We start from the raw sequence: 15,325 nt of genomic DNA on the forward strand, positions 1-15,325 counted from the left end.
GATTAACCTTAATAATAATTAAAGTTTTGGGCTTGTATTGACTTTTTATATTTAAAAAGCTGTAAATATTGAGAAAAAATATTACTTTCACATCAAAAACGGACATGGGCGTAGCCACGGTGGGGCAGGATGGGGCGCTTGCCCCACCCAGGCTTTGACCTGGAAGGTACCTAACCAAATCTAAAAATTGAATTATCCAGGTACTAACTACTAAGCTTAATATCCGTAAGAAAATTCACACTCGATTCTCGAAAGTCGACAGTCGACACAGAAAATGAGACCAAAACATTAGTATTATTTACCTCTACAATGACTGATAACAAATAATTGTCATACGCCCAGCGACCAAACGGCTGAAGATAGGGACACATTTTGGATCTATTTCGTGATGTAGTAGGTGAACAATAAGGTGTTTTGAATAAGAATAATTCGAATAACGAAAAAAGAAAATAGCTGAGGCTTCTATTCTATGGTACATGAACTGTAAGAAAAATGAGTGTAGTACAGTTAGTTACCCCACTATCTTATCCCATTTCACTTTTGTTTTACGTTTCACGTTCTATAGAACGTGTCACGTGGGTTACAACTCAAAAAAATATGGGCCTTAGAAAAAAAAAAAAATCAGAAAATATTACACAGAATAAAGTGAGTGATAAAAAAGTTTTCAAGGTAAAGAAGATCCATCGCAAATGCGTTCGCAAATGCCATCGCTAATGCCATCGCAAATGTCATCGCAAATGCGACCGGAAGGAAGTTAGCGCGGAAAGTTTATTTTTTTTAATTATTAATATCTCAAAAAATTGCTCCTTAAATGCTCCATCAGAATCTGTAATTGCTCCACTTCTATAATTATTAGTTTATTTATAATTAATTTAAAAAAAATCCAAATACTGAAAACTTGATTTCCCTATAGAATGAAAAATATTCACTTTTCATAAAAAATTTTGATGCAAAAAAATTGCTCCCGATTTGCTCTATCAATTACAAAAAAAAATTATTTAATTTTGATAATTTTTACAGTAATTAACTGAAAAACTATGTTTGCATAGTAAACTACTGCGCTGTGACGTCACCAATTATTGTCGTTGCGACGCATAAGGGCCATATTTACATGTATCAGCTTTATGTTTTCTTATTAATCTTTATATTATTTACTAGATTTCCGCCCGCGGCTTCGCCCGCGTTTTCAAAGGAAAACCCGCATAGTTCCCGCAAACGATAGCAACATGACACCGAAAGATAAAACAAGACTGAAACACAAATAAATAATAATAAATAATATCTACGAATAAACGTAATATGCGAGTTTAGGGATGGGTAGGGAAATGTTTATACATAACATACCTATAATAAGAATAATTTTAAATACATAATAATATCTGTTTCTTTCAACTTTTGCTAGATGAAACTCAATAATTAATTTATGTAATAAGTAAAATTTTTATGTAAAACCTATTGTCAAAAATAATTCTTTTTTATACTTATATAATTATAAAGAATTATTTATACTCTAGTGAAAAATTTTCAGGTGATTAGTATTATAAAAGTAGGGCTCAATTTTTTTCGCGAACCCTACTTCTAAATAATTACCACTCTTCAATAATTTAAAACTCCTTGACTGAATCCCTTCACACCCTGAAATAAAAAGTGCATATTAATTTTTCTTATAGTAAACAGAAATTCAAATTCAATTATTAATACCAATTTAATACTTTGATGATGATTGACAGTAGAAATATTTATTAATTGTTCATTATTATGGAATAAAATAGTACTTACACTTGTTATTCAATTGTTGACTCAATCACTATCCATACTAATATTATAAATGCAAAAGTAACTCTGTCTGTCTGTTACTCAATCACGCCTAAACTACTGAACCAATTTTCATGAAATTTTGTATGGAGATATTTTGATACCTGAGAAAGGACATAGGCTATCCCGAGAAAATGACGCAATCCCGGAAATCCCACAGGAACGGGAACTATGCGGGTTTTTCTTTGACTGCGCGGGCGAAGCCGCGGGCGGAAATCTAGTAAATAATATAAATAAGAAAACATAAACATTAAGGTCTTATGAGATATCGCTGCATTGCTGATACATGTAAATATAGCCCTTATGCGTGACGTCACAGCGCAGTAGTTTACTATGCAAACATAGTTTTTCAGTTAACTATTGTAAAAATTATCAAAATTAAATAATTTTTTTTTGTAATTGATAGAGCAAATCGGGAGCAATTTTTTTGCATCAAAATTTTTTATGAAAAGTGATTATTTTTCATTCTATAGGGAAATCAAGTTTTCAGTATTTGGATTTTTTTAACAATTAATTATAAGTAAACTAATAATTATAGAAGTGGAGCAATTGCAGATTCTGATGGAGCATTTAAGGAGCAATTTTTTGAGATATTAATAATTAAAAAAAATAAACTTTCCGCGCTAACTTCCTTCCGGTGCAAATGCGTTCGCAAATCGTTTCACGTTCTATAGAACGTGTCGCGTGAGTTACAACTCAAAAAATGTGGGCCTTAGAAAAAAAAACTTTCACAAAAACACAGAATGAAGTGAGTTATAAAAAAGTTTTCAAGGTAAAGAAGATGCCATCGCAAATGCCATCGCAAATGCGTTCGCAAATGCCTTCGCAAATGCCTTCGCAAATGCCTTCGCAAATGCCTTCGCAAATGCCTTCGCAAATGCCTTCGCAAATGCCTTCGCAAATGCCTTCGCCAATGCCTTCGCCAATGCCTTCGCAAATGCCTTCGCAAATGCCTTCGCAAATGCCTTCGCAAATGCCTTCGCAAATGCCTTCGCAAATGCCTTCGCAAATGCCTTCGCAAATGCCTTCGCAAATGCCTTCGCAAATGCCTTCGCAAATGCCTTCGCAAATGCCTTCGCAAATGCCTTCGCAAATGCCTTCGCAAATGCCTTCGCAAATGCCTTCGCAAATGCCTTCGCAAATGCCTTCGCAAATGCCTTCGCAAATGCCTTCGCAAATGCCTTCGCAAATGCCTTCGCAAATGCCTTCGCAAATGCCTTCGCAAATGCCTTCGCAAATGCCTTCGCAAATGCCTTCGCAAATGCCTTCGCAAATGCCTTCGCAAATGCCTTCGCAAATGCCTTCGCAAATGCCTTCGCAAATGCCTTCGCAAATGCCTTCGCAAATGCCTTCGCAAATGCCTTCGCAAATGCCTTCGCAAATGCCTTCGCAAATGCCTTCGCAAATGCCTTCGCAAATGCCTTCGCAAATGCCTTCGCAAATGCCTTCGCAAATGCCTTCGCAAATGCCTTCGCAAATGCCTTCGCAAATGCCTTCGCAAATGCCTTCGCAAATGCCTTCGCAAATGCCTTCGCAAATGCCTTCGCAAATGCCTTCGCAAATGCCTTCGCAAATGCCTTCGCAAATGCCGGCGGCACAGCCGCCGGCTGTGCCACCGGCATTTGAGGTTCGAAGACCTGGATATGACTTTGGGTACATACAGTTGCTAGTTACATATTATTTTTTTATTGTTGCCCCACCTTGAGCCCATGGCTAGCTACGCCCATGAAAACGGACACTTGAGTGTTATTTATATGAAGATGATTCATTAAACTGAAGGTCACCTATTGTATGAAACACGTGCAATACACATCTTTTCTTGGTTTAATTTAACCCTTTTATGTTTACCCTCTGGTAAGCATGCTGAAGGAATATAACAAAGAATCTAAAATTTAAAGGTAGGTATTAGTGATATCACTTCGTCTCTCCCTATCTTTAAAATTAGTTTTAGATAGGTAAGTACCTTGCTAAGCGTTTTAGATGACGCGAGCGAAGCCGCAGGCGGAAATGAGTCAATATATTATATGTATTACATAATAACTAATAAAGGCTAATCAATCAAATACTAAACAGATAAGGAAAACATTATTATACTAAAAGATGGTTTCAGAATTTAAATGATCCATATTCAAAAATGATAACGTAAAAACTACCATAGCCTTTTTAATTATATAAAGGAGAATGGCGAAACTGGGCCTAACATAAATAAGGCCTTACAGAAATGATAATAAATTTAAAATTCATTATGTTATTTTTAATAATTCTTGGTAAAATATTGACTTCTGATTCTATGGGAAAACAAATGTTTGAAAAAAAAGATAATATGTTCACTAACGGCATTGTTATTTAGATTTCTATGACTACCGGTCTTATCAAGCAGAGATTGTCAGTGCTGTCAGGAGTAAAATAGTCGATATATCGATTAAAACGAATGAATATTTATTTTCATTTTTAGTTTTATACAAAATTCAAATGCTTTATGAATCAGAAATATAAGTTGACTGCGTTACATATTTTATTTTTAACTTTTTAGCACGCTATTTATTTAGGTAATCCGTAATTTTGTAAGAATATTTCTGAAATGTAGCTGGCCGCTTCAATTTTAATTACAATGTCATGTTTGTCGTTTGACTTTTGACATTTGATTGAGGTTTTTCGTTACGTTACATTCGACTTTGTGCTTGTGGTTAACTTATTTTCTTCATCTTTATCGACTTTCGCTACGTATTACGGACACTGACGATCTCTGTTATTATCTACTACCAACCAACGCTTGCACACCGGACTTTGATTACCTGCCTTTACGACTCACTACTGCTACCCGACCTGGACACCGACTTTACATCCGATTTTTCATTTACAAATATGAACTGCATCAACTGTGGTATTAATGCTAATCGTAACAATGCTATACGTATGCATTTGTTACAAGATAACGCAATATTATCAATTATACAAGGGTGGGCTGCTCCTCTAACGGTTAGTGGATTAGTATTATCTAAGGTATTTAGTACTAGCTATTGAAATCAAACAAAAATGTAAACACACATTGTTTTATATATATACTAGCGGTCCACCCCGGCTTCGCCCGTGGTACCTACATGTTTAAACTATCCTATCTCTCAAGTTGGATCGAACTCCACAAGTTGTGCGAATTTTATTATAATCGGTTAAGTGGTTTAGGAGTCCATTGAGGACAAACATTGTGACACGAGATTTATATATTATATTCACTTTATTTTGTCCAATTGTAATATTAATTCTTTATTTGTAGATCACTCACTCTGATCACATATTATTTGATGCATGCTGGAAACTTGCAAATGATTCTTTGAGGATTGAAAATCATGAAGATGACAATGCAGTTGTTTTCCTTAGGTTCATATCAAATTAAGCAAGCAAGGTCCTATTATGGTGAGCACATAAGAAACGATGGCAAATATGTTATAGAAGTGTGCCGTGAATCAGACAGCGACATACAGAGAGCACTGTCGACATCAAGTACTACATGGCTTTTAAGAGGTCGCATTCAATCCAGGCATAGAAGTAGTAAAACTTATTTTACTTATATTTTAGTCGACAGTGCTCTCATAGGAAGGGAAGCAATAACAGTCTATTATTGTAATTGTTTAGTAGGAAGAAGAACTGTAGGTTGCTGCTGTCACGTTATGTCCATAATATGGTACCTTAGCTGGGCAAGGTATCAACCAGATTTAATGCCGCCAGCACAGTTTCTGGATGATGTGTTTATTGTTTATGATGATAATGATGAATAAACGATTTATGAAAAAACGTGTTTTATTTTATATATAAGTACCTACGATGTTTTGGTAGGTACTCTAAAAGAATAAAAGTTCGATCCAATATCTCTATTACCTAACTGTTCTTCTGTTACACTCTTTATCTAAATAATATATTATATTATAGGATATAAACTTACCTCTACTTAGAAAGAAACAAAGCTATTCATTGAACTCGAGCAAACCTAACCTCAATTTTAGTGACAGTTACATGCTCAATATCTCTGCTATCCCATAGAACAGATCTTTAATTGTTATATTTATAGAATCTGTATATTTTTATCTATTTAACCCCAAATAAATCATCAGTGTAACGATCAGGCCCAAAGTCCTATGGGAGTTCGCCATTCTCCTTACCATATTTCAAACTATTATAATTTATAAATTCAATCAACTAATAAACTAAAATATTTAAATCGTTATTTCCATAAATCTTAAGAATATAATACAGCCTAGACTCTTGACTATAACCAATACTCTACTTATAGTTAATTACCTACAGCTACAACTACAGGTATACATTGTTCTTTAATATCAATTATCATTGTTATATATAAATAAAACATGTTCTAATCGTCGTTCATAAATTGACCTAAATACGATGCAAACTGATATACCTAATTATAGCATTCGACCTCTGAACTTAACCGTTCAAATGTCATGCTATTTACGTGGCAATATAGTTCGCGAATTTGGAATTTACTTCTGAAATATTAATGATTTATGGGACAATTTATATTACTTTTTATGTGCATAAGTTTTTTGATAAAACGTAAATAAATAAAACGCGAGGCAGACGTGTCCCTTCGTCCAGCATACTCACCATGGAATCCTGATATTTCATGAATGTCAAAAAACTGTTCTGAAATAGTGCTAAATAGTGCCCAAAGGAAAAAAATAGTGCTCTTGTACTTGCGAAGTTATAGCCATAGTTCGATGAGTATGCTGGACGAAGGTTTCGCCCAGCATACTCACCTCCGTCCGGAGAATCTGTATACGCTTCAAACATAATTCATACTTCAAAAAATAGTTCCCAAATAGTGCCAAACGGTGCCCAAAAAGAAAAAACAGTGCTCGAATAACTTCGGAGTTATAGGCTTCGTTCAGTGAGTATGCTGGGCGTAGGTTCTACGCCCAGCATACTCACCTCAGTGCGCGAATATCGAACGAGCTATAGGTATAATTTACGTCTCAAAAAATTGTGCTTGAAATAGTGCCCAATATCAGTCCAATTTTTGCTTGACTTTTGACTTAGAAAACCATTAAATTTTAATGTAAACTTCTACATACTAACGTAAAATGGGGTACAGTCGTCGACACATGTTTTTGGACAAAAATATTAAACTTTCTAATTGAAATGAACGTGTTTTTGTAAAAAACAACTCGCTTGCTACCTAGTTTTACAGTGCAATTAATGAATGAGTGTAAAATCAATTTAGTTAAATGCCACTATTATAAATTGAAATATACTTACTGATTTGGGTGCAGCTCCTATATTGATTACGTACTAGATACACAATTTTATATAGGTAAATAATGACATCACCAACACATTGTTTGGTTTTGCAACCCACTATGTAGTCAAACTCAAAAGCCGGCGTTATTATAATGATGTGCGACGAAGTAAACAAACAAAGAAACTGAGAAGCGCTTGTTCGTTTCGATTGCTTTGTGACACAAAATGGACCCTTATCACCTTCAAAATACAGATCAGTCTTGTCTAATAATCGTAAGATGTTAGGGCAGCGCCATCTAGTATTTAAACATAAACATATTCATTTGCGTCGCGGGCGCCGCGCGTCGTAAGCCCCATACCTATTGACCGTACGTGCATCCATTACTGCCACACTATATTGAACTTTATCACATGAGGAATACAGGTCAATTCCGTAAACGTTGTGGTACCGTCCTTGATCCGGAAAATGATTATTTTGAATAATTTTGTCAGTTGTAATGTAAGCATTAATAACAGCAACTTTATTTTTCATGCATGATTTACTTCATTTGATATCTTAATCCTTCAAGCGCCGTGATCTAGACAAAATATATAAAATCATTGTTCCTAGCTACCGGGGTCCCATGCGACGCGCGAAGGCTTAATCATATTATTATAAAGTAATATTAAAATAATGTGTAATTAATAATATTGCGATTCTAAAGTAAATACTCCCTTACATAGACAATTAATAATTTACACAAGACAAAAATTGTTAGAAAGAAAGTTAATAATATTGTATTCGACTGTACTCAATGTAATGTATGTAGAAGTTTACAATCAAATTTAATGGTTTTCTAGGTCAAAAGTCAAGCAAAAATTGGACTGATATTGGGCACTATTTCAAGCACAATTTTTTGAGACGTAAATTGTACCTATAGCTCGTTCGATATTCGCGCACTGAGGTGAGTATGCTGGGCGTAGAACCTACGCCCAGCATACTCACTGAACGAAGCCTGTAACTCCGAAGTTATTCGAGCACTGTTTTTTATTTTTGGGCACCGTTTGGCACTATTTGGGAACTATTTTTTGAAGTATGAATTATGTTTGAAGCGTATACAGATTCTCCGGACGGAGGTGAGTATGCTGGGCGAAACCTTCGTCCAGCATACTCATCGAACTATGGCTATAACTTCGCAAGTACAAGAGCACTATTTTTTTCCTTTGGGCACTATTTAGCACTATTTCAGAACAGTTTTTTGACATTCATGAAATATCAGGATTCCATGGTGAGTATGCTGGACGAAGGGACACAGGCAGACGACTATTCCTCCGCGATGCTATTTTTGAGTTGGATATTGATCCAGAGTGCTAGAACCTACTGCATTACCTACTGAACCTCAATCGATTGTTTGCTTGCAATTTATTTGTAAAACTGGATTTGTATAAGCTGATCTACTTATTAATTTTAGGTACCTAATTACGGATTAATATTTATTGTAACTATATCATTTTGTGTAAATGTAGGTACTAATATCTACAATACGATCTAGGTATCATAAATCATTATGTGCGACATCTTCCCGTTCATCATCGTTTATCCTGCTCGCAACAGTTTATAGGTTTCCAATTTTGTCTTTTTTATAATTTAGACCTTTAGACATTGACATTAGATATATTTGGGACCAAACCAATTGTAAAATTAACCATCGAAATAAAACACAATATTGCCAATAAATAACTCATTTAATAAATCTTTTTTTTTTGTAGAGTCACTTTTCTTGTTCATTATCCATCTACTTACTCCAGAATAATTAATGATTAAACGAACTTACCTGTACGTGAAGTTCAATCATAATTATATGAAGCGCTTTGTCTGAAAAGATTAGTAAGGTTAGTAGATATTTATATTGTATATAACACATGTAGTAGTACGCATACGTGAAACCACTTCATTGAGAATAAAAAAAAAAAAAAAAAAAAAAAAAGAAAGATTTTATTTTGGCTATGGCAACATTGCAAAAATAAAACAGGAAATTCAAATTTTTACCCCCACCTCCGGCCGTTAGCCGCTCGTTGACACTTGCGGGACTTAGCTTCATTTAGTTTAGAGTCTAGAGACCTGAGATATTTCCTATTTCCTCGGGCAATTCAGGGTGGGTGGGTGTTACTAATCTTTTCAGACAAAGCGCTTCATATAATTATGATTGAACTTCACGTACAGGTAAGTTCGTTTAATCATTAATTATATTCGCGCTTTGTCTTCAAGATTAGTAAGGTTAGTAGATATTTATATTGTATATAACACATGTAGATGTTGAGAGAAGTAATAGGAAATATCGAGAAAAATAAAAGCGTTTTGATAATATCAACCTTTATTTTGATAATAATGTAGTTAGGTACATAATCATTTTCTAATTCAAACATAAAAATCAACTTAAACCAATTAAAGTGAACATATTGTACAGTTAAAGTGAACATATTGTTCTTGCTAACAACAAATCATCATCACTGTTAATTACAGGCCGATTATAAAATTGCGCAAAGGCAGTGGAGTTGCCGCTCCAACCCGCAGTTTGTCGTATTATGTCTAAGTTTACTCCTAGTTTATGGGCCATAGAAGTGGCCGCATGGCGGGTGCTATGCGAAGAAAATATAGAGACGTCAATTCCACTGTCTTTCAAAGTAGACTTTATCCATCGGCTAAGAGTTTGGGTTGTGACACAATTATATGGTTTACGAAATCCAATAAACAGATGATCAGTTTTTCGTATACTCTTAGTTTTGTTTATATAAATATCAAGGGTTTTAGCGGGGCAGATCTCGGGTCTATCATTAAAGAAGGGTAAATGTAAAATCGGTTGTTTAGTACCGGCCTTAGAAGTTTTAATGAAATCAGTAATTTTTATAATTATTTTACTATTTTGATAAACTATTTGATCGATCTTTATTTTAGACAACGTTTGCACTCTATGAGCTGTTACCAGGGCAAGTAAAGTGATGCACTTTTTTGAAAGTGCCTCAAGAGTTAAGTTTTCGTTTGGGAACATAGTTGCTAAATGATTTAGAACAATGCTGGCATCCCATGTAACATTATATTTAGGTAAAGGAGGTCTTAATTTATATACCCCTTTACAAAAACGAATAATTCTTACATCATCGGAAATATTTCCAAAAATTAATGAAAGAGCAGACCTATGGCTATTTATTGTGCCGTATTGAGCACCAGAGTGAAAAAGATTTGTAAGAAATTCTAAAATAATTGGTATGGATGTCTCAAACATGTTAACATTATTTTCTTTACAAAAGGTAAACCACCGTTTAAAACAAACCTCGTATTGTTTTAATGTATTTTCCGAAAGTGACGCCATTGTGATGTCTACAGCTGAGACAGGGACACATTGTTGTAACAACGCGGTCCGGACAATATTGCGGCAACCAGGGTAATGTTGGTTTGAAGGTTCCTGGAACAGGGTATAATGACGTCATCAGAATTTAATCTGATAGGATCGGATAAAACTAAACGCATAAAAAGGGGATACCATGGCTGTGTTGGCCAGTCTGGCACAACCACAATACCTTCAGCCTGATCTGATATAATTTTTCTTAAAACTTTAAGAATCATAGCTATTGGTGGGAAAGCATAGAAAAAATATTTTGACCAATCTATAGTAGGTAAACGCATCTATAGAATGAGCATGTGGGTCTCTATGCCATGAAACGTAGGTATTACATTTTTTATTTAGACGTGTTGCAAATAAATCTATTTGTGGTAAAGGAAATATGTCTTTAATTTTTTGAAAACCTGTGCAAGATAACTCCCATTCTATATCAGGATGAGTACGCCTTGACTCTCTATCGGCTAAGACGTTATCTTTTGACTTAATATACGAAGCAAAAATATGAATTTTCTTGGCTTCACACCATTGCCATATATCTTTAGTAATTTTATTTAAATGAGGGTATTGAACACCTCCCATGCGATTAATATAACTCACAGCAGTGGTATTGTCAATTCGAAGTAATATTTGACAATCACGGTGATGTTTTGAAAAAATTTTTAGCCCAAAATAAGCAGCTAAAAGTTCAAGTCGATTAATATGTAAAGATTTTTCAGCGTCAGACCATCGACCACATGCTGTTTCCCCGTTGCACGCTGCGCCCCATCCCGTAGTTGAGGCGTCAGTATATATTTCTAAGACATAATTTTCATCCCTAATCCTATGCACTGAATGATCAATGGTATTTAACCACCAGTTTATATCCGGCAACAATGAAATTGGTAAAGTCATGTATCGCTCATAATCGTTGTTACCTAGTAAATTGAGGTATTTGCAACGTTCTAGTTGTTTGGTATACAGCCAACCATATTCTATAGCAGGACATGCGGATACTAATTTACCTAATAATTGGGCAAATGTTCGGATTTTAAAACGTTTTAATGTTTTAATTTTTTGCAACAAAGACTTTATCTTAAATCTTTTGTCATGGGGTAAACTTAACTGCCATTTGTGGGTATCTATAATATAACCTAAATATTTGCAAGACATAGAGGGTATTTTTACACTTTTCTCTTCATTAATGATAAACCCCAAGGATTTTAATAACATTTGAGTGATTTCAATATTTTGAATACATTCTTTATACGAAAAACCGGTTAAAAATATATCGTCGAGATAAATAGATGACAAATAACCACAAGACCGTAATAATTTTATGACAGGCTTCATTATTTTTGTAAATATGTATGGTGCAGTACATATACCAAATGGTAATACGTTAAATTCATACAATTTATCATTTATTTGAAATCTTAGGTATTTTCGTGAATCTGGGTGAATATTTATCAAAAAATAAGCATCTTTAAGGTCTAAAGTTGCTATGTAGCAATCTTTAGAAATCAATTTAAGAGCAGTGCGAATATCCTCGAGTTTAAAATGTTGTGTGTCTATATATTTATTTAATGTTTTCAAATTTAGAATAAATCGCATTTTACCGTTCGGTTTCGGTATTAAAAAGACAGGAGAGATATATTGATCCTGACAGGGTTGGCATTCAGAAATCGCACCTATTTCTAATAAATTTTTAAGAATCTCAATCAAATATAGGGTTTCAGTTTCTGAAAATTTGGTTTGCATAGGAATGCACGATTGATAAACAGGTCGATTAAAAGGGATTTTGTATCCTCGTATCCAAGATAAAATAGACTGATCTGATGTTATCAAAGACCAACTATTATAAAAAAGTGCTAGCCTTCCGGCATAGCTTACCATGTTTAATGTCGGCGAGAGGGCTTCGGCCGCTGTGTGTAGCTCTGCGACGAGTTCCCTCGAGCCGGTGCGCTCTGCGCTGCAGGCTGCTGGTGACGCGACCGAGGGCCCGGCGGCTGCCTGCGAGCCGGAGTCCTCGTTTTCCAGTTTAAAGGCTTGCCAGAAGTACTAGGTGTTGGGTTAGACTTGGGCTTCTTTGGAGCGTCAGGTTTCAAATCAGAGGAGGATTTTGTTATAGCTTTAGCCGTCTTGACTTTTTCTAAAAGATTACTTCCAAAAAGAAACTTATCAATTTTTGTCGTAGATAATTGCTCTTTCAACTCTTTCTTGACCGAGTAAAGAGCGAAATTCCGTCTACATTCGGAATCCGAATGTTGAATGTCACAAAATATACGGCCGATGTCCATGAGTTCTTTTATAAGATCGTTGTTTTTGTCTTTGCTACTGAGCTGGGTAGAAATAATTTTTCCCAAAGCCGTAATGCCAACAGCCATTAATTTTTGTCTACCCTCAATCGCTTTATCTCGTTTTATTACTTGATCAAAGAGAACTCCTTTGATCTCAGGGTTAAGCTGAGGAGCAGCTATGCTGGTGCAGTTTTCAGGAATCAAATATTTATTAGACAGCTCTTTTCGAGTGTCTTTATCTAATCCTGTGGTAGCTATATGGGCGAATCGACTTGCCACGTCTTTATGGATTTCTGGTCCATATTCTAAGGTCACCGTTGGATCGACACCCAAAATATCTTGGATGTCTATATTTTCCGATTCGTCGGGAGTAATTACCTCAACAACCTCTGTAACCGACGTTGGTGGTTCATCCACAAGCGTTTCTTGATCTGAAACAAGAAAACATCGTGTAAACCATCTATGTATCCAAAGTGGTTTATTAAGGCCTTCATTTATTAAATGCGGCGGGAGAGTCCTTCAGACAAACCTGGTGCATTTTAATCAAGCTAGGCAAAGTAGGTATGCGCGAGATTGTCCCACAGACAACTCTGAAGCATAAAGTTAATATACTTGCAAGAATAATGCAGCAAGATAGTCCCAAAGACTACTCCGAAGCATTAAAACAAAATGTGAATGTGGCGAAACAGTCCCTCAGACTGATCTGGTACATTCGTTATTATATTTTGTGATGGTACTTACGATTAATTGTTTCATCTTGATTAGGGGAAGGCGCTCTTGATGACGAGGACGACGTACTTGAGGATGAAGATGAAGAAAGTGAAAAACCATTGCGTCTTTCGCGGCGTGAACGCTTCACTTCTTTTTCTAATTTTCTTATTTTGTTTAAAACAAAATCTAAGCTCGTATCTTCACTACCACGTTTCGACATTTTGATTTAACATTAGAATACGTGTAGAAGTGGTGAACACTGGAATACGAATGGAGCTAAGTCCCGCAAGTGTCAACGAGCGGCTAACGGCCGGAGGTGGGGGTAAAAATTTGAATTTCCTGTTTTATTTTTGCAATGTTGCCATAGCCAAAATAAAATCTTTCTTTTTTTTTTTTTTTTTTTTTTATTCTCAATGAAGTGGTTTCACGTATGCGTACTACTACATGTGTTATATACAATATAAATATCTACTAACCTTACTAATCTTGAAGACAAAGCGCGAATATAATCGTCCAAAACATGCATTCCGTGAGCTATTTCGTAATAAAAAAAACTTACTAAGGAATAAGTTTTCGTAATAATTGTAAGCATACATACCTACCTACCGTCATGAGTCGTTGCGTGTTGCGCAAGCGTCGAGCGAGGTCGCCGCTTGGCCTCATTCACTGCGCTCTTTAATGTCAGGATCAAGGCTGATTTATTCGATTTAGTGACATACCTTGAGCTTAGTGTCCTTAAGTTATTGATCATCTTTAGGTAACCGACTGTATTACCGTGGAAAATTACGTAAATTACTTCATAAGCAGCCTTCATTGGGATTCAAAGTAAAGTAAATTTGAGTCAGTAACAGAGGTTTTCGGTGTGATATATTAACTTTTTGATATCGTTACGTGAAGAAAAGTGCAATATCTAATAGCATATTTTGTAATTACTAATTAGTAATTCGAATACGCCATTAAAATAACTCTACATTATTATACTTACACAATACACATCGATTACGAACCTATTAAAGTAGGTATCTGTGACGATAATAATTTAATAGTATTAGTACCTAGATAGTGGACATTAGTCGAAAATAAAACATATAGCTAGTTGGTATGTTTTAATTCAATCGGAATGATAACTCGGATTTAAGATTCAATACGTTACAATGTTTGTTCATATGTTAGCATAGGTATTCTATGTTATTAAATATACCATGAAATAAATTTGCACCTATAAAATGATTATGCTGCGACCTTGTTTGTTTAGGTATTTCCTATGAATTATAATTTATTATAGATAGGCACTTCAATTTCATATAATTTTGAATAAAATTTAACAATTATCTCTTATAACTTAACAAGTAATAATAGTCAAAAAACAAACAATAAAACACTCTAAAAACAATTTTTTCTAAGTATTAATTTAGAAAACAGAGATATACCTAATTATTTGCAATATTTAAATCTACTGGTTACAATTCACACATTATAAAACACGTTAGCTATAAAAATGCTATCAATCGATCGAATTGATGCAATCGTAATACAAGCAATTTCGTTCCGAAATAGATGCAACGACACACAAACTCGAGAGGGATCAACACACAATTTAGTCACATTTTAACAATAGTTGGCAAAAGTGGAGATGTAATAATTCAGAGCACACTTACACTGCGCACTAACTACTTCCGGTGGGAAATATACAACAGACCAACAGGATTATTTGTTTCTATTAATATTAATGAGCTTTTAATTCGCTTTTCACCTAATAAAATATGTCATTTAAACCATTGCCCTTGAATGAGCTAAGATTCAGCTATCGTAGTTTTAGAATAACTAAAAACATTTTAGCTATTGGTAATACAGAAAACTAATTTTAATTAGTTCCGATTACATAAA

At 34.8% G+C, this 15,325-nt stretch overlaps 2 protein-coding genes across 2 annotated transcripts; both read right to left on the reverse strand.

The window, feature by feature from the left end:
- Positions 1-9,212: 9,212 nt before the first annotated feature.
- On the reverse strand, positions 9,213-12,565 carry LOC123692998. Its single transcript, XM_045637866.1, has 2 exons — positions 12,321-12,565; positions 9,213-10,514 (listed from the first exon to the last, which is right to left on the reverse strand). Exons 1-2 carry the CDS (start codon positions 12,321-12,323, stop codon positions 9,519-9,521), a joined length of 999 nt encoding a protein of 332 aa, XP_045493822.1. The 5' UTR covers positions 12,324-12,565; the 3' UTR covers positions 9,213-9,518.
- On the reverse strand, positions 12,326-13,700 carry LOC123693215. The gene is made up of 2 exons (XM_045638215.1): positions 13,469-13,700; positions 12,326-13,158 (listed from the first exon to the last, which is right to left on the reverse strand). Exons 1-2 carry the CDS (start codon positions 13,656-13,658, stop codon positions 12,326-12,328), a joined length of 1,023 nt encoding a protein of 340 aa, XP_045494171.1. The 5' UTR covers positions 13,659-13,700.
- Positions 13,701-15,325: the final 1,625 nt, after the last annotated feature.

This window comes from Colias croceus, chromosome 7 (genome assembly GCF_905220415.1).
Source record: "Colias croceus chromosome 7, ilColCroc2.1".
In the NCBI taxonomy this organism is placed as follows: domain Eukaryota; kingdom Metazoa; phylum Arthropoda; class Insecta; order Lepidoptera; family Pieridae; genus Colias; species Colias croceus.